The sequence below is a fragment of the Ursus maritimus genome, unplaced genomic scaffold, assembly GCF_017311325.1.
Source record: "Ursus maritimus isolate PB19 unplaced genomic scaffold, ASM1731132v1 scaffold_5, whole genome shotgun sequence".
NCBI lineage: Eukaryota > Metazoa > Chordata > Mammalia > Carnivora > Ursidae > Ursus > Ursus maritimus.
This window is the reverse complement of record NW_024426663.1, coordinates 834,641-860,040: the sequence shown is the minus strand read 5'-3', so window position 1 is coordinate 860,040 and position 25,400 is coordinate 834,641. Positions and strand designations below refer to the sequence as shown.

General features: G+C 43.0%; 1 protein-coding gene across 3 annotated transcripts in view; it reads right to left on the bottom strand.

The window, feature by feature from the left end:
• The window catches only part of EPB41L4A (erythrocyte membrane protein band 4.1 like 4A), a 240,970-nt gene extending 224,102 nt beyond the window's left edge, over positions 1 to 16,868 (bottom strand). For all 3 annotated transcript variants that reach the window (XM_040621976.1, XM_040621978.1, XM_040621977.1), the window contains exon 1: positions 16,533 to 16,868. In XM_040621976.1, the coding sequence (XP_040477910.1) occupies positions 16,533 to 16,631 (99 nt within the window). In that variant the 5' untranslated portion in view covers positions 16,632 to 16,868. The remainder of the gene's footprint in view (positions 1 to 16,532) is intronic.
• Positions 16,869 to 25,400: the final 8,532 nt, after the last annotated feature.

Sequence of the window (25,400 nt, the reverse complement as noted above, 5' to 3'; positions counted from 1 at the left end):
GAAGGAAGGAAGGAAGGAAGGAAGGAAGGAAGGAAGGAAGGAAGGAAGGATTGGAAAAGGGGGTGGGGGAGGGAGGGAGGGTGGAAAAAGGAGGAGGGGGTATAACAGTACACTTTGATTAGAGCCAGTCAGAAAAATGAGGTTAGCCCATATTAAAAACAGATGTTCACTGAATAAATATTTACTGCAATCCCACTATGTGCCAAACATTGTAGATGTTTAGGAGACCTCTGGACAAATCCTAAAAAAAATCCCTGCCCTCACAAAGCATACATTCTAGTGGAGAAGACAGGCAACAACCAAAACCAGTAAATAAAGTATACAGTATGGTAGAAGGTGGTAGGTATGTTGAAGAAAAAGAGAGCAGAAAAGACTTGGGCAAGTGAGTTGAGAACGTCAGGAAAGGCCTCAAAAAGGAGACATCTGAGCAGAGACCTGAAAGGGTGAGGGTAAGCCGTGAGGAATTCTGGGAGAAGAGCATTCCAGGCAGAAGAAACAGCAGGCGGTGAGGCCCCAAGGCAGAAACAGGCTGCATGTTTGAGAAACTAATAGACTTTATTTCTGACAACTTCATGAATCTGAAGTCTTAGAATACTTAAGATCAACCATTTTATTGTCTTTTAAGAATTCTCTTAAAAAGATAAATCTGACGGCTTTCATGCTTAAAGCAGCCAACCAAAACAAAACAAGACTATTTTGAAGGCATGTTTCTCTAGAAAATGGGCACCCTTTAATGAGCACACTTAAGTAAAACTGCAGTGACTCTGATCTCAGGTAGATCACATTCAACAAGGCACCAGCAAAAGGTAGAGTCATAATTAGGCAAATCACCCATTCTAGGGAATGAGCCTTGGTATGCAGGTCCCACCGAGAGGTAGCCCGGTATACAGAAGCAACAAATTCTAAATCCATCATCTTCCCACCTCCCCCACCAAGTACTCCCACCCCCACTCAAATCAAACCTTCTAAACCACCAGCTTCTACCAACATTCCCCTCTAGACCCTGCCTCACTTATGGTGGTAATATACCACCAACAATTTCACTTATCCCCAGACTGCACTCCAATCACACAGGGTTCTTTCTGTCTCTGCTCCAGGACCTTTGCACAGGCTGTTCCCTCTGCCTAGAACTTCTGCCCCCCATCACACCATTCAACCCAAATAGGACTTCCTCAGGAAAGCTTCCCTCTCTTTCCATCAAGTCCCTGTTGTATAGTCTCATATCACCGCCAACATTTCTTCCCCACACCTGTGCACTCACACTCCTGCTCCCTCACTAAGCTGGAAGCTCCAAGCTGGGAGGGGCTGTGTGAGTGGGCCTCACCACCCCATCCAGGGCCCAGCACAGTGCCTGATGCCTAGAAGTTTCTCAACATATATTTGTTCAACAAATGTCCAAAATTATGTTTTTTTTTCTCCTCCACCACAGGATCATAGCCCAGCTCCCATCGCCTCACCACTACTGCCTTCTCAGACCCCAGGCTCCCGCCCACTGCAATCCCCCCTGCAGTGGTAGTGACCTGCCAGCTCACCACCTTCCTAAAATCCCACCAGGACTCTCCTCTGTTTTGACTTATCGCATACCAGGTCTTCACTCCTCGTCACGGTTTTCAGGTTCTTTCCTTATCAAATAACACCAACTGGGTGCAATATGAATGATTTTCCCCTTTGCCTCCGGGGTCAGCCAGGCTCCTCACTGTCTCAGGAGTTCCACTGGGCAACCCCTACTTTCTGTGCATCTAAAGCACACTTACCCTTACAAGTAAAATCGAGACACACTTCTCCACGAGATCATGCTTCCCACTGCAACATCACACTTCCAGTCCTTGTCTAGATTTCACTGTTCTCTTACAATTTCACGTACTTCATTCCGTATTCCCCTCAACTGGCTAGAAGGGAAAGTTATTAGCCTTTACTGGATACCACTAGGTGTCAGACATTACGGGAGATATAAAACATCTGGGTGCATTGTAAGTACTGCTAAAACTTCCATTGAATTGACTGGCTCACATTATCTTATGGGAATCTTTAACTGCATGGGGTCTTACTCTATGAAGCAGCCTTAAAGAAGAAAATAATAAAATCCAGAAAAAAAAGGCGTAATTAAAAAATGTAAACGCTTAGGAGTTTGAGAAAAAACAAACTGCTTCAATTCTCCTTCCCCTACCAAATCAATCATCCAAGTTGTTGAAAACAAGAAATTTAATTGCTTTTCCTGGGCCCTGTCCACTCTAGGAAGAGAACTGAAAAAAGCAACAGTAAATCTGTGAAGCCTGAGTAATGAAAAGTTGATTGTAGCTCCAAACTAGATAATCCACCGACACGATCTCCAGGCTTGAAAACTAGCACCCGTCACCACAGCCACTGCAGACACAACCCATCAGCCTTTCAGAGCTAGAAGGAAACTGGGCTATTTATTCTAATGTTCAAATGCTTGTATCAAACATGCATTGAACATACTCCTACCCAGAATCTCCAGGACCCTTTCCCAACCTTTACTCAGTTAAGAATGAACAGTTCCTACATAGGAGGAAACAAGTTCTCAGTCAAGGTTGTCTCATTAATTTTGAAGAATTTTTTTAAAATGTGACCCCTGCGTGCACTGCCACAACCAGAAACGCCAGAATCATGGACTAGCGAACATATGTGTGGATTGTATATGCTATATTCTCAGCCCAAAAGTTTTAATTTAAGGGGAAGTATAAAATCTATTAGAAAGCATTATAAAAAATTACAGATGTTTCCAACTATTTGGGTTCTGACTAGCTCTTACTTCTTTTTCTGCCTGCACTAGGAATTGAACACAAGAAATACAGCGAAACTGGCCCAAGTAGTGTCTATGAATCTTCTGTGGAGAAGAGATTAACCAAAATGAGAGCCAAACTCTTTGAAAATACATGCAGTAAGACTCAAAATACGCCAGTCAGCCTAAGCCATCCTAGCTCCTCATTTTTGGTTGAACATCCTTAGAAAACTAACAACTTGGCTTGTCTAATAAGCCACGGATTCCACTCAAAGCAGCAGAATTTACTAAGCATGAGGGGATACGGTGCATTTTGTTGTCACTTTGCTACCCGAACCTCAGGCAGAAAGCACAAAATTATTTATTTGAGGACAAAGCTGGAAACATATACTGATAAAACCAAACAGAGGTACACCTACTTGCCACTTTGTGCTGAAAACATCAGCACTCTGTACTGGGAACATGGCTTTGGTCAGCTCAGCGGTGACCGTGGCCAGGGGAAAAAGCCGATGGAAGACCCAGGAAACTGTAAGCAATTCAGCCCATAAAATCACCACCCTCTCCCTGAGGGGGGGTAGGGCAGAATCTGTACGTCGTTTTCAACTTTCCAATGACACCAGATGGGAAGCATCTTAAAACATGAATGAATTCAGAACAATCATTTTTTGGCTCAAGCTAGGTACACCTATTGAATAGGCAGGCCTGTTTTCAGTAGCCCTGATGTCATACTTTAAAATGAATATTGTTTCAGGACATCAACACTGCTCAAACACAAGGGATCCAAATATTAAAATGGTACTTAAATGTTAACTCACTTGTCTTTTTCCTTCTGGCGGACATATATGTGGAAAGGTACCCACACGTGGCTCAGCATTTTTAAGCAGGAGGAGGAAAACTCAAGGATTTTTAACCTATAAACATACAAGGTACCCAAGTTTCTTCACCATGATTCACAGGATATTTGTGACCTAAGGGGATTGATCTGCTGTGAGCCTAGGGTCTAGTGTCCTTTATGGCCGTGCTCTGGGAGTTGCCATCATGCCTGTGTCAATACCAGTGTTTCCCTGACACTGTCACAGCCTTCTCTCCCCGGGTGCATGTAATGGCTTAAAGGCAATCTAAGGAAAAGTTCTTCAGGGTTTCTGGGACAAAAGATTCTATAAAATAATGATTTATTGAAGTTCTCATGATCCTCAAAATAAGGCCATTCAGATTCCTACAAAGGCTAAACCCTAATAAACTCATTGTCATCATCAGTGAAATTACCAAAAAATTGCAAGTCTTCAGTTTTGTCTCATAATTTTAGTCCTACAAGGAATTTTAATGAGTAAATCCTGTCAGATTTCCAAACCAAAGCTTCATTTTTGAAATATGTCTTCATCAAGTGATCAAGATTATCTAAATTGAACTTACCTCTTTATGCTTGGGCAGGCAAACGGACTACTACATTACCATTGATGCAAAGGGATTTATTTTCAGCTCTGACCTTCAAAAGTCTGAAAAGCTGCACACCAAGGTCAACATCAAAAAGAGAGAGGAGGTGGGGAGGAAGCTGGTAGTTGTTTTCAAAGTGAACTCTGTCCAACCCGATAAATCAGTTTTCTAGTCAGTAAATGCAGATACAAATAATAAAACTCCTTTTCAGGGAAACTGTAATTTGGCTCATTGTTTAGAACTGCCCAAAGACATTCTAACTCATCATTTCACTTCTTTTTAATCTGTCATTAGGTTTTGCACTGTATGGCTACATAACAATAACAGCTAATGTTTATTGGGTAGTTTTCATGTTATGTGCTAGGCACTATTCTGAGCTCTTCTTACATGTATTATGTCATTCAAACCCCATAGCCAACTATGAAGCAGGTGGTATTATTATCTTCATTTCACTGTTGATGAAACTGAGGTACAGAGTTAAATAACTTGCCAAAGCTCACAAGTTAGTAAATGTTAGAGCCACAAGATAATAATAATTAACACTTCATAGCACTTCAGGATTTTACAAGAGTTTTTTCAGCCATTATCTCCTTTGAGCCTCACAACGCCTATGATATTGATGGAATAACAGCATCAGTTTAATTTTACAAATGAAAAAGTAAGGCTCCAAAACACTGACTTCTCCAAACCAGGAAATGAAAGAGTTGGAACCGGAATCCAGATTTTCTGAGTCTGTATTCTCTCCTTCTCCCACGACACAGGCTACCTTTTTTTACTGTAGACACTCAAAACAAGTATTTTCATCAAGCACTGATTATTTCTCAAAGTACAATTCTAGATTTCTCAAAGCACACTTCTAGTTCCAGATGGTTACAATTATGTCTAATTTCCCCTTTTATCCCCAGCACCAAGTGCAGGGCCTGGCACACGGCAGACTGAGTCTGAGTACTCTCAGACACTCCTCTTCCTCCGCCAAATTCACTCCTCTGTGTTCACACTACCTTGCCACCCTGGACTGGCTTCAGTCCATCCTCACACATCATCCCTTAAAGGAGACCAAAGTCTATATAAGTCCACACTCTCTTTGCCACCATCCAACACCCAAGAAGATATGACAACTCTGAGTTTTATCTCAAGTTGGATGCCAAAACTCGGTTGATGACTATGGCAGTCCACCTTCAAGACAGCTCCCAGTGACCCCTGCCTCACAAAAGTCACACTCTTATACAGTCCCCTCTCAGACCAAGGTGAGCCGGTGTGACCAACAGAATATCGCACAAGTAAGAGGATGCTAAAAAGACCATGGCTTCATCCTGGGCTTGCTCTCTCTCTGCGACCACTTGCTTTGGAGGGAAGCCAGCCACCACGCTGTAAGAACACTCAGGAGCCCATGTGGTGAGCAACCCAGGGCTGCCACATGCATGTGAGTGAGCTTGGAAACAGCTCCACCACCCGAGATGATTGATGCCTCACTCACAGCTTGAGTACAACCTCATGAGAGACCCTGAACCAGAATCATCCAGCTAAGCTGCTCCTGGATTCCAGATCCACAGAATCTGTAGGTGATACACGTTTGTTCTTTAAGCTGCTAACTTTTGGATAGAACACACCACACAGCAATAGATAACCAATACAGACTACTTAAGTCTCTACGGACCCCTGCGCGCACATACACTTGTCGTGACTATCCAGATGACGAGCTGCACAGATGTTTTAGTACGTACGACTGCGGACCCGGCCAGGGATGATGCCTAACGCGTGGTACATATACCACATCACTTTGCTGGAATCGGAAAAATTTCAAATCTGGAAACACACCTGGCCCCAAGAGTTTCTGACAAGGCATTGTGAGCCGTGTTCACTTTTTCTAAAACATCTTTGATTAATCCCACCTTGGCATATAAGAAACATAATTTCTTATAAGAATTTCTTTACCTCTTAGACTCACCACCACATAACTCAAAACTTGGTTATAAATGGTCTAGTCTTGGGTCTATTGTTTTATAAGTTAATGTTCATCTTTCCACCTCAAAGTTAAATTTCTTATAGGCAAGAGTCCTCCTCTATTTTATCCTCACCTCCAGAAATCCTGGACGCTACTGGGTACACAACAGGCTCTGAATAAATTCTTGCAGAATTGAATTCACAAAGCCATACCGACAATAACAGATATAGGGTATTGGTCCAGACCTCCGTATACCCTCACACTCAAAAACCTATTTATCTTCAAATAACTGCCCCAGAACATGACGTAAAAACAGTGTCTGAAAGGGAAGGGGAGAAAAAGCTGGCTCTCTGAGGAATTCTGGAAAATTTGCACATCCTCCAAGTGCCCTTGTAAACAGCTGCAGACGCATGAAATAATCGTTATCAAGGGAAAAGATCTATTAGCCTCCTGATGATTGGCCCATCTGAAACCTTTCAACGAAAGAGCAATTTTACCTTTCTGCTCTCCTCCCTCGCACCTCCCTCAGGCAGGAAGAAGGGTCACTAATCAGTTTTTAATTTTCTTTCCTGAAGAGATACTCAGAATGGAGCTGTAAGAACTCAGGGTAAAAGCTTTACAAAATAAAGACCATGGAAGAACTCCAGACCTTTTAGATAAATAAGCGTTTCTTTTAAAGCCAAAAAATTAAAATGCAACGTGGTAAGCGTTGCTCTGAAAAGAAATAAGATTCCTTGAGACAAAAGCGTCTCTCCCTCATAAATCTACCTGAAAAGAGTGCCACAAATCCACATTCCAAGACTGCAGGAGGAAATCAGGCCAATCATAGACCTATCAAGATTTAATTTAAGGAGGAGGGAGGTGGGTAGAGAGGGGTTTGGAACATGGGAAGAGATGGGATTGGCAGTAAAGCTAAGTGATTTTCAATCAATTCTGACGTCTTCCTTTATAGTCAGCTCTCAGCCCTTCCTCTCTTGCATGCAGTCAAGAAGCCAGGGGTGGGTGAGCACTGAGAAAATCACCAGATGGGAAACCAAGAGACAGGGTTCTGCGGACTCTGTGCCGGGCTCTGGCAAATCATTGCCCCTCACTGGGTCCCTGTTCCCTCACCTAGAGAATGAGAGGACAGGGTGAGACAATTCTGAATGTCCACGCCAGGTCTAACTCTCTATTCTAAGTGAAATCCAGTCTGCTGTAATTCATGTCATCTCCTCGACATCCTCCCCCTGGTGTCTGCTGCATATTCTGGCAGCATCTTGGGGCTGCGTTAAGTGAGGCCATGTGACCACACACAGGTCTGGTGCAGAGAATCAGATGGCAAAAGAATGAGTGGCTGGCAGGAAAAAGCAATGACAAGTAGAAACGAGTTTGTATGAAAGATTTTGTCCTGCTAGGGCATTATCCAGATTCTAGACCCTTGAGATTTTCTTCACTGAGGGAACTGCCTGTAGCCTGCATATCTATTGGGGTTTTTCAAGTATTTGAATACCACCAACTTTCAAATCGTGCGATCCAGATAAAACTGTAAAATTTACACAATACCGGTTTCGGTATCCCTGAGATTTGCTGTTACAACTGTCCTCAGTCATAGGGGGTGTTAGTCCAATTCCATACAGCCACAGATGCTTCCTAGGGTTGAACCTACAATCCTGCTAGGAATCCTAGAAGTTCTGGGTCAAAAGGAAAGCCCTGGGGGCAGGGGATGGTGTTCAGAGGTGGTCTTCTAGCCATGTGTTATTTTCCTAGGAGGAAAACACTGTGCAGCGCACTGCTCAGGACAAATCTCTAGCAATTTCTCAGTATGTTTCAAAGGAATAGATAAAAACCACACACCTATTTAAATATTAACTTGCCAAACATGCTATGCCTTCACCTATCAAAACTAACACAATTATTCATAAAACATGCAAATACCCTTTTCCCAGCCTTCTACTAAGTGTTCACAGAAAGAGTATACAAGAATCAAAGGCAAATCCTTTACACACAACGAAAATAGTGCAGTCAAAGGCTGCACAGAATAGTTTTTGGAAATCGAAATATTCAACCCAAGTTTCAAGCTATAAAAGCAGTAGCAGCACCTTCACTAAAACAATCCCGTCAGTCCTTCAGATAAGACAACTACTTACTGAGCACCACCGGTGCCTAACACCCTGCTAGGTTCTTGAGGAACCTGGTAAGACAATTGTCTTACTGACCCCAGGAAGTTTGCACGACTTTTTTTCAAAATATTACACGTCAAATTTAACTGGGAGTGTTTCTTTGCCAAATGACAAACACCTACTACCTTACCAAGAAACTAATAAAAATACACAAAAATAGGCATGTAGATCAATGGAATAGAATTGACAATACAGAAATTAATCTTCACATTATCAATTGATTTTTTTTTAAGATTTCACTTATTAGAGAGAGTGTGTACAAGCGGGGGGACAGGGCAGAGGGAGAGGGAGGAGCAGACTCCATGTGGGGCTCCAAGACCCTGGGATCACGACCTGAGCCGAAGGCAGACGCCTAACTGACTGAGCCACCCAGGCACTCCAGTTGTCAACTGATTTTTGATAATGGCGCCACGACAATTCAATAAGAAAAAACAGGCATGGAGCTAAGGGTTTCACATACAGTATATCTCAGAATAAGGTGGAGAGCCTCACCCTAGTTTTGTAGATGAAGAAGTGGACTCAAAGAGGCTAAGTGACTGGCCATCCACACCCCTTAGAGAACCAGCATCACTTTGAGCAGAAGTGGGAGGTTAGATACTACAAACTAGAATTCAAAAAGAAATTTATTAGCAAATAATATATCATACATAACTATCATTTATTGAGCACCTTTTGCTCCTATGAGCCTAAAATTTTTTCTCAAATTCTTACAGTCATCTTGCAGCTGCTATCATGCCCCCCAGCTTACAGATGAGGAAACAGAGCCTAGTTCCAGGGAAGAGTCACTTGGCCGGTCACAAGGCTGAGCAGGGTTTGAACATGGGGCAGGAGTGAGGAGAAGGGAGAGGCTGAAGGTGACCACACAGCAGCCAGGTTTGAAGGCTGGTTCAGGTGTGACATATGAGGTCCAGGACTAAGTTGGGAACAGTGAGAATGGTGGAGAAAAACCAATTTGATGAGTGACAAAGCAACAGAGGCTCTAAGACTGCCTCTCAAACTCAGCTCTGAATGAAGACCAAGGTGGGACCCGAATGGTTTAAAAACTCAAACGGTCTCTGTGGGTTAGCTCAGGAACCTGACCGTGACTCGTGTCACTATATGGAAAAGCTGTATTCTGAACAAGGTACTTTCTACCCAACTTCTGGGACACCATCCCCACAAAGTTGAGAACCCCTGGCATTATTAACTATGCTTTCTCATGTGCTCAGATGTGTCATTTCTAAACAATGTGTTGCTACATTTGTTCCTCTCATAGGTCTCAGTCAGCTAATTCCTCCCCCACCATCTGCCCTGTTGGTTATTGTCCGTGGGGGCTAGGACTCAGCACCTCGTGCTTATCCTTGCCTGCCACCAACCCCCTTGTTCTAACTTCTTCCTGGCATGTCAATATCCTTGAAAACAAACTCCTCACACATTTGGAAGCCACTGCCAGGCCCTTTCACGTTTTCAATGATTATTAGGAAAGCCTCTGGGAGAGCCATCTCAGCCTTTTGGGAATCTCCTAGCAAAGTGTTTAGTTACAGAGTAACGGGCCAACAGTCAGCACTAAGGAACAATGACTGCTCCACTTAAAAAAAACAGGAACTACATACACGGCTCAGAGGGCACAGGAATGCAATCCACATTTTTTAAGAATGGTATAGACTCACCAAAGTCTAGTTACAGGCTTTTTGAGTCACAAACCATATTGGCTGGTTCCTGACCTCAGCACACCTAGGCGATACCTAAACAAGTAATAACAGATGCTTGGTTAATTTTAATATATGAAACTTAGAAACAAATCTTGTGATGCAGAAGAAAATGACAGTTACTCTTCATAACCCAAAGCAGGCTAATAAGGAGTGTTACGTAGGAGCTATACTCGCGGCTAAAATACTGGAGACCAAGCTCAGCCAAAGCAGTCGATCCCAGAGAAGCTAGAGGGCACAGTAAATCTTGTCTCTGACTTGTGTTTGTAACTGGCCTGTAGAAAAATGCCCTGTGCAGAGGAAAGAAAAACTTACCATATGTTATATAAAAAAAAAAAAACAATTTTACCTTATTGACCCTATCTCTGCCATTAAGCCTTAGAGCAGTGTCAGGTGAGCTTTATGCAGCTTCAAGAGTAAAACGGGTGCGACAGCAAGATTAAAAATTACACGGATGGTCTCTGTCGGTGTGAACCCACCCTGTGAGACCAACTGACAATCTTCTCCAGCGGTTTACAGAATAGGAGACAAGGAAAAAAAAGTAACCCACGTGTGAGGATCTATTATCCATTCTAGAAACATGCCTTTCTTCCAAAAGACTCTCAAGATATAAGGGGAAAATAATAAAAATATTTTTTTAAAAATAAAGAGAGAGAGACAGACTTAATCCTGACCTCTAGGATACAAAGGGTGTGCTTCGTGTTTTCTGAAATAGCAGCTTATCGGCTCTTGGGCGCGCTGCGTGCACTCTGTCCACCGCACCATCTCATTTTCTACCCATTATCAGTATAAGAATTAGAGTATCTTGGCAACAGATTTTTCACAGCGAGGTTTAGTTTGTTCTAGGATCTTTTCTAGTAGAAATAAAATGGCAAAAGAACCTCATTATCCATAAGATTTTCAATGTGGCCTGTTGCAGCTGTAACACTCCTTCCATTCCTCTATTCAAACGACAGTTAATAAGCATCTCCTGCATGAGGCTCACCGCGCTAGCTGCTAGGGGACCACAGGTAGGGGCTCACAGGCTCCTGGAGGAGACAGATGTGTCCAGAAACAATGCTTGAAATGCGACAAGGGAAGTGCTGGAACAGGGTGTGTGTGAGGCCCTGACTAGCAGTTAACTCTGTCTGGTCAGCCTGGGTTGAAGTCTTCCTGGCAAATAGGATACTTGATTCAAGTCTTAAAGGATGGGCTCAAATGACTGTGTACTTAGGGAAACGTAAGAGGGTACACCACTCGGTGGGAATCAATGCATAAAGGTACAAGAGTCCGGTACGTTTCGGAAACTGAGCATTTCGGTGTGCCCGCAGAGCAAGTCATCTGAGTAGGCCCTCAGAACTGGTAAAGGTCTAGATCAGGCAGGCTGCTAACACAAACAATGAAGTTTGGAATTTAGACGTATTGCCCATCAGGAGAGAGGTGGCAACACCTGGGCGTATTTTTAGTTGTCACAACAGGACAAGAGGTGCTACTGGCATCTCCTCGGTAGAGCCTGGGAATACAGTCACCCCCCAGTGGACAGGAAAACCTCCCACAACAAAGAACTGCCCAGCCCTACTCTGAGATACAACTTGACACAAACCATCAAAGAAGAGTTTTGCATTTTCTTTGTAAGCGTCTAAATAAAAATAACAAACCACCGCCCATGTGGCTAATCGAAAGAAGAGCCTAGACTTTTGTCTCTACAATTTAGATTTAATTTTATCACCACCCGCTACACTCAGAATATTTGTGTGGCCCTAAAATACATATGTTGGAACTCTAACCCCAAGGTAGTAGCAGTTGGGGCCTTTGAGATTACTGCTCTTATAAAAGAGGGCCGAAAAAGCTCCATAGCCCCTTCCACCATGGGAGGACACAACAAGAAGTTTTTCACCCAGAAAAGGGTCCTCACCTGACCATGCTGGCACCCTGATCTCAGATTTCCAGCTTCTAGAACTATGAGAAATAAATTTCTCTTGTTTATAAGCCACCCAGTCTATGGTGTGGGTTACAGCAGCCCAAATGGACTAAGACAACACCCATGCCCAAAAGAAAAAAAAGCTCCGATTAGTTGAAGTTTAGTTCAAAGTCAGTTCAAGCTTAACATTACAGAATTCAAGAACAATGATATTAACAGAGCTAAAAAAAAAAAAAAAAAAAAAAAAGTGTAGTCCACCAAAAACCAAGAAAATTATAAGCACTTAGAGAAGGACAGCCATTAGTTGCTGGAGGTAACCAACAATGCTTCTCCCCTTAAATTACTTTTCAATCACTTTCAAACCATGGATGATAAATGGTATTTTTAATAATTATTTTCAAGGAAAAAAAACTTCTTATAAAATTGAGGGGACATTTACAGTTTGAGGGTCTTGATAAGGCTGTATTGTAGAACTAAAATTTGCTAAGAGAGTAAAACTCACGTATTCTCAACCACAACAAAAAGTAACCATGTGAGGTGATGGACGTGTTCATTACCTCGATGGTGGGATAGTGGGACTCCTGCAACTTCTGTTCTACCAAATCATGTTGTGCAGTGTAACCTAATTCCGTTTGTCAATTATACCTTAATAAAGCTGAAAAAATACTTTGAATCATTTTAAAAACAAAAAGATATTTGAAGGAGCATTTATGTAGTAGTCCATCTTAAACAGCAACAATAACACAGATATCCTATTTGAATTTCCAAAAACAAGAGGCAGTGCTGGTGAGGGGGACTTCTATCCCAGTCACATCTAATTTACCAACCAATCAAGACCCACAAGCCAACCTCACATTGACAGAAATGTTGATGTATGATTACTTGCATCAACCTATGTTTATCGGGTCCCTGACTCTATACCTTATGAGACTGATATTAAAAGACATGGGTATCTACATATATATTTAATATGACTTATGAAGCAATGGTGCTTTTCACGTGTTCCCAATCTTCTTTGATGTGTTCTTGACCAGTCCAAATGGAATGAAAATTACAATTCTTGGTAAGTGAGATGCAAATAATTTAAGTCCCCACCTTCTAACTGTTTTTCTAGTTTATTAGGAAGTTTCTGATCAAAGCATCAAAACTGACTCACAATATTTCCTCAGAAACCTCAGGATGATTAGGAAGGAACTTCATTTAGCAGTTAATGGGTAAATTGCACACTTCAACTGTGTGAATTGTATATCTCAATAACACCTTTAAAAAAAAGTTAATGGAATTTCCATCTTGCTGTCATATTGGTTTCATTAATTTACTCAAATACGACAAGGGAAAAATGAGCACCTCAGTGTTTATTACATTACTGCTCAGAGCACTAAAACCTCGCTGAAACGAAAATATTAATCTAGTTCATATATGCAGCAGCAATTTTGAGGACTAAATTTATAATCAAACGTTGTGATTTTTTTTTCCCCTGAAAATCTTTTGCTAATCATTTGACAACTTACACAAGTAGTTTGAGCCACAATCAAATTTTGCTTTCTCAGAGAACAAAAAGAAAGATCTCTACCTTCCCCAGCACAGAGAACTATAAAGGACCTAACAAAAGTTTCCCTGAACAAACATTACTCAAAAAACCAAAAGACCAACCACAGCAGAAATTCTTACTTAAATAAACAACAGAGATAGCAGCATAGGACAAACAGCTAAAAGCTATTGTGGGGGTCAACACACAACCAAGAGCTTTCGGTTTATATAAACTTGAGTTCTTAAATCTTGGATAGGGCTCGAACTCCCGAACTGCATACGAAAGACTTCCTGCTTGTCAAGGTGAGGTTACCTCTAAGGCAAGTTAAGAAGCAAATTTCTATATAACATTAGTATGAATACAAATACACCGTGTTTTATTTTTTAAACAGAAAATTATTTTCCATTTAAATGCTATTCATCTTGACAGAGGAGATGTGTAACTATTGTCTTCAGGCTGAAATGCTTTCCATGGGAGCAAACACGTCAATTTTTTTTCTAATCAATGAAAGACTTTGATCTAAGTTGCAGAAAATCACTTCATAACTAACTTTTCAATTTCTAATTTGGTTTCTCTCATATTTCTTCTACTTAAATTCACTACAATTAATTTTTTAAACTCACAATGCATTATTATAATAGTAATACAAGCAAATTCTTAAGTAACTATTTAGGAATCAGTAAAAATCTATCACTAACATCCATTCTTCCTTGAAGGGATGAAATAAGTGAATAATTTTAAGGCAAAATTAACTGTCTTCATTTGAGATAGAATGTGGAAAACGGTCATCTCAAAATGTTAGGAAATACTTTTGAAAAATAAATAGATTTTTCTATTTTAATTTCAGGAGTAAAATGGGCTAATTGATGTCATATGCTTAATTTTGACTTTAAGTAATGATAATAAAAGTTACCAAGCATACTATCCTGGGGAAAACACCATAATAGCAGCTATTGACTATTTCATTTACATTTTAGTTTACTATGTCATTGACAAACTAAAGTAGGAGTTAAAGAAAATGCCAAATACGTGCAGAATAATAATAAACACATACCCATTCAATGTTACATACCATCTACCTGTGAGGTGCTATTCGTACATTATTCCATTTATACATACTCATATGTGTTTAATTTAGTATATACCACAAGTAGATAGGTGCTTAACACATGCATTTAATGGTAGCCTGGTAGTTACAGATAATGTGGTTAACTTCAGCAGACAACATCTGTGTTACACATATGGCCATCAAAATAATTGTGGCATGCTTTTGTGACACTGAAAGAGGCCAAGCCTGTTGCAAAATGATTACTTCCAACAAAAGCCTGCTTAAATTATTGTTTCGTTAAATGGCATATATCCAAAATAACAGCATTATAAAGTTGCTATTGCCTTTGAATCATTCACCAATTTTCAACATATTTGTAAAACAAGATAAGCACCATCAGGTTATAAAAAGTAATTATGGATCAGGATTTTTTATTCATGTTTCTTTGACAAAATTATTCCATTTGATCCCAAGTCTTGGCTGCTGTCTTGACAGAATAATGTCCACAGCTGACAGGGGTATGGCTTTCATGATTGAATAGGAAGCTCACACTCCAGATGACTTTAGACTGTGCACTTCAGAAAGATTTCTTTGTTGTTTTAGTATCAGATCATCCATTATCTTTTTCTAATTGTTTCTTTCCCCAAGCCAAAGAGAATCTATGTATTATCAAAAATGTATGATGTTTTGTGATTTTTGCCTATTTGCACAGTACACCAAAGAATGCTACACCCTCTTGAAAAGTTCTTTTCCTGATTTCATGGGGGGAGGGGAGGAGGGGAACATCAAGAAAAGCTGGAAATATAAAATATGAAACACCCTTTTCCAGGAGTCTTTTATTGGCCTTGAGGGGAAACACCAAATGAGAACCTGACTGACTTTTGCTTTTTATAATTCCTGGGAAACAATGTTCAAAACAATTTCCTGAAGAAAGGGTTAAATTTATCTTGTGCTTCAATTGATCATTTTTGCCCCCATCTCCTGCTTAAGAATGACACCTGTGAAATCAGCATTCTGTGCACCAGGAACGGTGACATCAAAGCTGAAGCTTCTGGCCAGGAACAGTTACTTCGGTGTACATAAAGCTGTGTGAAAACTGATTCACACAAGGAAATGCCCAGGGCCTCCGCCATTGGGATTAACTTCCGACATAAAGACTACAGAAGAGGACACTGGCGGCTGGAACTTAGTTCTCAGACCAGCAGCTCCACGGGCATGGAGGGCGGGGGCAAGAGCGGGGAGCAGGGGCGGCAGCCCTTCACTGGATTCAGCCGCGGAGGTTATCTAAAGCGCTCCGGGGATTTAAACATGCAGGAAAAGAAACAAAACAAGTCGTTCCGAATTCGGGTCACCTTTGGGTAGTTCCTTGGTACCAAGAGCAAAACAAGCGCGCAGGCGCGTCCGTCAGGTTGTCAACCGTAAACACGAGAACTCTTCCAAATTAAGGAAGTGGATCTCTGCGCTCTCCCACGGCCTTTCGGTTCGGGTTCTCCAGGTTAATAGCAGTAATTGCATTTTAATGGCCTACGAACAGGCGCAAAGTTATTTACCGAGTGGCTCTGAGACGCTGACTTGAACGTGGGGATGTAACCAGTTCGCTTACTCTCCGTCCAAACGCCGCACTACCCGACCGCACACCCGGGCACCGCAGTCCGGTCACCCCGCAGACGGTCGGCGAGCGAGGCACGCGCCACTCCCAGCGGCACTAACACGGGAAGCCCGCCGCAAAGCCCGGGGACATGGTGCCTCAGCGCCGCGCGCAGCTGCGTCTTCCCTCCCGCCTCTTCGGAGCGGCGCGGGCCCGAGCGCTCGGGGGACACCGGGGCTGCGCAGAGTTTCGGTCTCCGCCGCCGGACTGCGCGCTGCAGCCGAGCGCGGGCGGACGGACTACGTTTTGAGACGTGAAACTTACTTCCCTTCAGGAAGGGGCTCCAAGTGAATCCACCCGGGCCCGTCCACACTCCCACTGAGCGCAGGCGGCCGCGGCTCCTCGCCACCGCGCCCCGCGCCAGCCCTCAGACAAAGCCTCGGACCCCGGGCCCGCCCGGCCGCCCACCCCGGGACGCGCCCCGGCCCGCGCCTACCTTGATGCCCTGCTGCTGCGTGGTGAGGGTTAACTTGGACTCGTTCAGCAGCAGCACTTCGCAGTAGAATTCCTCGGGAACGGCGCAGAAGCAGCCCATGTCGGCCGCGGCCGTCTCCGGCCGGCAGAGGAAGCCGCGACCCAGGCGCCGAGCCGCCCCCTCCCCTCAAGCGTGAGGCATTAATTCACGGTCCGCGCGGCGGCCGGCGCGACAAGACCGGTTCCGGCGGGGTCCAGGGCCACGCGGACGAGCCGCCCGGCGCCCGCGGAGGTAAGAAGGGCGGAGCAGCCCGCGGACTCAGCGCCCGGGAGCCGCCGGGGCAGCGCCGGCGGAACTGAGCGCGGAGGGCGGCGGCGCGTCCCCGCGCATCCTGCGGCTCGGGCCCCTCCCGCAGTCCTGGGGACGACGAAAGTCGCCTGGCAGTGGGGGCGAGAAACGGGAAAAGGGAGGGACGGAGCTCGAGGCCCTCCCCAGACGAGGAGCCCCGGGAGCCGTGCAGCCCCTCAGCCGGTGCCGCCCGGAGCGCGGCCGCGACACCCGGCCTTCCTTCCCTGAGGAGACCCCGGCGGGCTCCCACCCCCAGCCCCCGGTGCGGCCCGCCGATCCGGGAGCACTCGGCTGCTCCTTTGTGTCAGGGGCACCCACGACGTCCCGGTTCCTCTGCAGGGCCGGCGGGGGGGGTCGTCGCTCAGGCAGCTCCCTCCGCCAGCGCGTCCCGCGGGCACCCAGCAGCCCCGAGAGCGTCGGAAAGGGCAGCGCGCTCCTCACCCAGACCCGCGAGGGCAAGTCAGCTCTTGGCGGGGCGCGGCCGCCGTCTGGGGACCCGGGAGCTCATCCTGGGGGGCTGCGCGTGGCCAAGTTCGAGCTCGCTCTCGGAGAGCGCCTTGCTGTGGCGGCGGAGGGGGGCTCCTCCGGGAGATTCGGACGAGTGGGGAGTCGGAGGGCTTGCGGGCGCGCCGGCGGGCGGAGCAGCGGGAGCCCGAGCTGGGAACGCGCCGGCGGGCGGATGGGGGTGTGCCTTGGGCGCGAGGCCGCGGCGGTTCCCGGGAAACTTCTCTAGGCGGCGCGAGGGGTGGCGCCCCGGGCAGGAGCAGCCCAGGTGCGGCTGGGCTGGGCCCCGGCGCTGCAGAGAGTCCTGGAGCCGAGCGGGGGCCGAGAGGCCGGGAAGGGGCGCCCCTTCCGGGCGGGGTCCCGGCTGAGGGCGGAAGGCGAAGCGGAGGTGGTCGAACGGCGCGGTGCGGACAGGTCCGCACAGGAGCCCGCGCGCTGCACACTGGCCGCCCGGCTGTCCCGAGCCCTGGTCCTGCTTGCTGTGTCCGTTTCCCAGGGAGACCGGAGGCTGGCTCCAGGAAGGCCGGGCGCAGTTGTGCTCGGACCCTGGCGTTCGGCGCTCCCAGTCCCACGCCCTCCGCGCGACGGGCCGTGTCCAGGACTGGCGGGCACAATAGCTCTGAGGCTGCAGTGACCCCTGGTGGGTCCTCGTGTCCGTGCACAAGCAGCAGAGGCTGAGCGCCGGATGATGCCGGGCCGCAGGCCTTCGGAGCAGGTGCAGTCTGTGCTCTCCAGCTGGGAACCAGCAGCGAGTTAATGCAAGAAGTCAAAGCAGACAACAGGGGGGAAGACGTGGAGCAGGGTTGAGGGTAGGCCTCCCAGAAAACTTCTATACTTCATTTCGGGTATTAGAAAGAGCAAGAGCTTTGGCATCTCATAGTTTTGAGTTCCCTCCTCGACCACTTATAAGCCAGGTAATCAAAACTCACAAAATTTGCTTAAAACCTTAAAATTTTTTTTAAAGAAAAAAATACTTGCATCCGCTGCACAGTAGAATGGAAATGAACAATTTGCAACTTTGGAGGTAGTTTCCATCCATAGTCATTTGCCACGAAGGACCTTCTAAAACACCTCTTTTCCTGTTACCTCAGGCCCATCTAAACATGAATTAGCACAATCCCCAAAGTGCAATAGATATAAACCCTCACGTTTAGTATGAACTTTACCTAAAGCTAAGAATCAAACCGTATTGTATTTTCCAGTGCTTCCGTGAACCTGAAGCCGGTTTTGAATTCCTAATCAAATTCTGTGTCCAACTTTGGGTTGTGTTGTCAATGTTTTGCCTGACATGAGCTGACACATTATTCTGGATTTTGGCGTCTTTACTTCTGGAGGCTTTTCTGTAACAGAATGTTCCTGACATAAATTACCAAATGTGTTTGAAAGGCTTCATAACAGGTTTTCATTCTTTACCACAATATCCAATAGGGTCACCTGTGCTTGCAAAAACAAAAGGTAAAATCCAAGTGTAATCATTTGTTTCGCAGTTTTGAGTTTCGCTGACACTTGTTTTATATCCTTTGACTTTGTTTTGGTTTTGTTTTACCTCCGATGGTAATGAAAAGGCTGGGGCTTTGGGATGGGGGCAAGGATTCTGTTCCAGGCCCCTTACAAGGAAAAGCACAAAACCATGAATTCCCATACATATGAAAGCCCTTCCTGAATGAAGCACTTTCTTTTCCATTTCTTTGTTGATTGGAGAAAAGGAAAAAAAAAAAAAGTCTAAACAAAAATTGGAGTTTCCTAGAGATAATAGGAAGATTCCACAGGTTGTTGGTTTTTTTTTAAAAAAAAACAGCCTTATTGAACTCTAATTGGCATACAGTAAACTGGATATATTTAAAGCATATAGTTTGAAAAGTTTGACATATGTATCTGTGAAACCACTACTACAATCAAGCTAGTAAATGTATTCATCACCCCCTACAGTTTCCTCCCATATCTTTGTAATTTCTCCTTCTCTTTCCTCACCACACCTCATCTCCCAGGCAACCACAGATCTGCTTTCTGGCACTATAGATTATCTGCATTTCCTAGGTTTTTATAGACATGGCGTAATAGTGACAACTCATTTTTTTTTTTTTTTGGTCTGGTCTGTTCACTCAGCATAACTGAGATTTGCCCATGTTGTTGTATGTAGCAACAGTCCAGTCATGTGTGTCGCTCAGTAGTATTTCTTCATATGTGTACCCACAACTTGTTTTGTCCATTCATTTGTGTGGTTTCCGGTTTTCTGCTGTTATAAATAATACAAATACTACAAATCCTGCTACATGGATTGTACCTGTCAGTTCAGGGCGCCCTTACAAAATGCCACAGACTGGGTGGCTTACACAACAGACACTGCTTTTCTCCTAGCTCTGGAAGCTGGCAGTCCAAGATCAGAGTGCCAGTATGGTTGCTGTCTGGTAAAACCTTTCTTCCTGGCTTATAGATGCCTGCCATCCCACTGTGTGCTCATGTGCCCTCCTCTTCGTTGGGAGGCATGGTAATTAGCACAAGCCTTACAGAGTCTCTTCTTATAAGGACACTAAACCTTCGTATCAAGGCCCCACCCTTATGACCTCTTTAATCTTAATTACCTCATGATAGGCCCTATCTCCCAATACAGTCACATTGGGGGTCAGAGCTTCAACATATAAATTTGGAGGGACACAATGCAGACCATAGCAAGGATCCATGTCTTTGTATGGACATGTGCTTGTGTTTCTTTTGAAATTTAAAAAAAAAATGTGGAATAATTGATTGGATCATAAGATAAATAAATGGCAAATGAGCACTTGAAAAGATATTCAACGTCATTAATCATTAGGGAAATGCAAATTAAAATCAGCATAAGATACCACTACAGATCTGATAGGATGGCTACCATACCACGATACCAAGTGTCAGCAAGGATGTGGAACGATTTAAATTCTCATATGTTTCTGGTACGGATGTGAGATGGTACTCTGGATGACACTTTGACAGTTTCTTTAAAAACTGCACATATACTTTCCACGGGATTTTGGAGAAAGACTTTCTCTGCCTATCCAGAGAAAAAAATTAACAAGATACTATCAAGCACATTTTCCCCCAGGAAAATAGTATTTGTTTTCAACATGTGCATAACATAATACAGTCTATTTAAAGCCTTGTGCCAAAGCCTTTGATCTCTTTTCAGAGATTTTTTAGAAAAATACTTCCTTTGGTCAAGATGACATTTTGTCATAATAGGCCTATGTAGGTGAGACAAATGACAAGTTCATAGCAGATATAACACTATGGAAATATGTAGACCATCTGTGAAGGACTGCCGGAACCCCCATCCTGGAAGAAGCAATTTCGGTCTACATGGAGCAGGCCCCCCACCCCTTGCTGAAACGTGCATTTCAAAATGCCAGGCAGAATTCTTTTTAAAGCACCATGTTCTTTTTAGGAAGATGTCTTTCGTCATCTTTTTATGATGTTACATTTTCCAAACTTCAGAAATTTGACTGTAATTTGAAAAAAGAAAGAACACCTTAAAAGCATTGACAGTAAATAATTTAATCATTTAACTACCTGGAGGCAGTGCAGCAGAATCACCAGGAAGACTTGTTAAAACACAGATTGCTGGCTCCACCCCCAGAGTTTCGGATTCGGTACATCTGAAGGGGAGCCTGAAACTTTGCATTTTTAGCAAATTCCCAGGTGACACTTCTGCTGCCGGTTTGAGAACCACTGCTTTAGAGCTTATCTTTCCAATAAATAATAAACATTGGTCCTGATTACCTATAAATAATTTTTTCCAAGGGGGTGGCTCATTCTTTCCCTCCCTATTAATCTATCTCATCCATCAAAATCATGCGTATCAAGGAAGAGTATTGAAGACCCTGCCAAGTATGTTACATCAGAAAGAGTCGTTTTCAGAGAACATAAATATCCCTGTTTTAGTTTCAACATACTACTGCCTACTCTATTCAAACATCTTCCTCATTTTTCTTTCTAATATAGTATGTGCTCAGGCACATCCCGTTTTTAAGACCATGCTGCCTTCTGACTCACTTCATATATATGTCATTAACCAGCTATTCTCCTCTACTAACCCTTAGATCCCATTTACTGAAATGCCTCAAGGGTGTTACCCACATTTCAAGAGAAGACATCTCCTAAGACAACAATCTAAGCTGTTTCTTCATCTTTGTGATCTCCATATAAATGTTCTTTGGGGTTTACTGAAAATCCTCATTTTGCAGTTTTTAAATCCTTGTTGGTGAATCATTGATATGGTTTGTATTTAGTTTAAATGGTTTTGGAACTTTCACTTTGAAATACCCTAGTTCCCCCTTCACTGTTCATATGTATAGATAGATAGATAGATAGATAGATAGATAGATAGATAGATAGAAAGAAAGAGAAAGGAAAGGAAAGGAAAGGAAAGGAAAGGAAAGGAAAGGAAGAAAGAAAGAAAGAAAGAAAGAAAGAAAGAAAGAAAGAAAGAAAAGAGAAAAGGAGAGCTGGTTGATAAGTCTAGTCCCTAGTCCCTTTGGAGACTTTTTTTTTTTTTTTAAGTTTTTTTAAACAACTGATTAACATCTTTGCCTATTGGACTGAGAGATTTCAAAGATGGGCAAGAGTGGGTGAAAGGGATACTTTAATACATTGTTGGGGAGTTGTGAATTGATTCAGGCTCTCTGGAATGTAATCTGTTATAAACACAGCAATTTAAATATGCATACACTTTGAACCAGAAATTCAACATCTAGGATTTTATCTTCATCAAATAACAGACACAGGTAAATGAAGAAAGGTATTTATTACAGCATGTTTATAATAGTAAAGCTCTTCCAACAATCCACACGCTCAGGAATAGGGAGCTGTTATATTAATTCTAGCACATGCATGTAATAGAATTCCCAGCAACCGCTAGAAGGGACAAGGTGGACGTATGTGCCCTGACATGCAAAGTTATCAGGGTGAGTAGTGAGGCAAAAAAAGAACAGCTTATGTAGCAGTGCATATAGAAAGGTCCATTTCGGTTTCTTTTTAAAACAAAGTTTGGATTTTTTTTTTTTTACAATGAGCGTGAATTAATTTAAATGAAAATAGATTTTTTATATTAAAAGAGCATCATTAGTGGTTAAGAAAATTAACCTTATTTAAAAATGAACAACTTTCCTAGGTTCTAACCTGGACTCTAATGACTATTTTACGTGGTTCATGTATTCTGTTCATACTCTGAATTAAGCATATCAACTTAATTTTACTAATATCAATTTATTAATCCCCCTATGGAAATTTGAGGAAGGGATGGGGAAATTAGCTTTTAGTTATCCTGCAATTATTTTGATCGTAGGTCAGACTAGCCATGTAACCTTGAAGTAGTCCCATCATCTGTGCCTCAGAATGTTCTTCTGTAAAGTGAGGGACGCGGGACTTTTTTTCTCGTGCTTCTAGATCTTCATGCCCCGCATGCTGTTTTCCCATCCCTTTCCTCTGTAAATAGCACATTGCTCTTCCGGTTAGAGTGGCATCACAGGGAAGGAACAAACCAGTATAACATCTGGCAAAAAAAAATCTGAAAAAGTTGAGCTCCAAGCTCAATGTCTAGTCTTCTGATTTAAAACTAAGAAGTTGCCAAGAAAAACTGGAAACAGTCATTCACTCCAGGGAGGGAACACGGGTGGTTGGTGGGACAGGAACAGAATAGAGACTTAACATTTTATTGTATTCCTTTCTGTACATTTAGAATTTTGAATCCTATTATTCAGATATGTATTACCTAGTCACTACATAAATATTTTAAACTCATTTTTATTTTTTCAAAGATTTTATTGATTTGAGAGAATGAGAGAGAGCGTGCACGTGCTCTTGCGCATGGGTGGGGGGAGGGACAGAGGGAGAGGGAAAAGCAGGCTCCCTGATGAGCAGAGAGCCTGACAACTGGAGGCTTGAGGCTCAGTGCAGGACCCCGGGATCATGACCTGAGCCAAAGGTAGTTGGTTAACCAACTGAGCCACCCAGGCGCCCCTAAAATCATTTTTAAAAGGAGTATAGTTTATGATCCCATTTCTTTAAGTGGGCCTGCATAGAGTAAGGCCTAGATTTATGTATGTAAAATATCGACAGTGATTATCTCTTTGTAGAATTGTGAGTGAATTTTGTCTTCTATGGCTTTATTTTTTATAAATTTTCTTCCATGAATATTATTCCTATAGCTAGATAAATCTTTTTAATTTTAAGCGTTAATCACAAAAAATAAAAAATGTATAATAAAGAACAAAAGGAGGCCAAATTAGCACGTAAAACAAAGGAAGAAGCCATAAAATCTCTATTAGCAATCATGTCACCTGACTCAGGTGCTGAGTAGATGGCCCCTGAATCCTAATGCCTTCTCTCACTGTGAACTTTTCTCAGCTTAAAGTCCTCCTCTTCCTAAAGTCCTCCTCTTCCTAAAACCCTCCTCTCTCAAAACCTCCACCTGCTCCCTCACTTTCATTCCATTCGCTGCTCAGGTAGCCCCTTTGCTCTTGCTTCTCCAGGAAGCTCCCCTGACTCCCAGGTCTGGTTTGGGTCCCCATCCGATTGGCATTATTACCACCCCCTTACCAGTGTTCCTGAAATCAGGGCCGTGTTTGATTTAATCACTTTTGTTTCCCAAGCCCCTGTTACGGTGCTTGATAGACATAGACTCTCAATGAATATGTGCCGACTGAATGAGATTATTTATACAAGCTTCTCTTCTGGTGTGCTGCATGCACTCTTACCTGAACTCTATCTTGATTTTCTTCTAGAAAACTCTTACTTTCCCAGCTTTCCATATTAACCAAAAGCAACTTTTGTTGATGTGGTAATAAAGAGTTGGAAGTATTTTTAAAAAAATTTTTTTAATTAAAAAGTAAAAAGTTGGGGGCACCTGGGTGGCTCAGTGGGTTAAGCCGCCAACTCTCGGTTTTAGCTCAGGTCATGATCTCAGGGTTGTGGAATTGAGCCCTGGGACAGGCTCCATGATCAGCAAGCAGTCTGCTTGAGGATTCTCTCTCTCTCTTCCTTCTGTCCCTCCCCCCACTCACATGCTCTCTCTGAAATAAATAAATAAATCTTAAAAAAAAAAAAAAACAACAACAAGAGTTGGAGTAAGCATGCAACCATTGCTCTATATTGAAATATGCACTTTAGCCTCAGGGGTTCACACTGCTCTGTACATTACTGGGTTCTGTGGTTGGCACTTGGATCTCAAAAGTTTTATGAGATGTTTCCTTATTTTCTGTAGAAATTAACTTGGATGAGCAGTTAGGGCAACAGTAAACACTTTAGACCTTCGTGCAAACTTATAGACCAGAGTTTACACTCAAGTTGCATTGAATAAATCCTGACTAATATTAGAGCTTGCACTTGAGCTGATAACCAAGATGATACTGATAAGAGTTGCAGTAATCTGTTTCTTTAGAAGGAACTATTTTGAGGTGCCCAAAATGAGGAGCTATCTCTAATAATTCATTTAATCTGGGTTTAGAACATGCTTTACTGAAAGTATGTAGTTGTTGTCGGTGACACAAAACAGCGCAAGTCATACAATTACATAGGATCTGTAGCATATGAAATCTGGGAGGAACTTTAATGACCACCTAATCCCACCTCCTAATTATTTCACAGGTGAAGGAATCAAGACACAAAGAAAAGAAGTGCCTAGCACTTGGCAGGGTTGAGTTTGACCACAGGACTCCTGCCCTTAAGTCTTAATTAATTAATTTTTTCAATTTATAATTTGCCACTATTTGTAATATATCCCCAGCCAGAACTCTAGGAAAGTATGAAATTAATTTAAGCTTTGTTGTATATACATATAGTGTATATATCACTAGTGTATATCTGAGTATGTTTAGTCCAGGTTGTACATAGGATAAAGTAATTTTAAAGAGATTTATATCCAATTTTAATTAAATTACTGTATTTCATTGAATCTAAGGTGCCACCAGTTACATTTGTAACTTATTTTACTGCTTAGAAAGAAAGAAAAACTGCCAATTAATTGAAGATACTATCAATTATAGGAGGTAGCCCAATTTCAGAAAT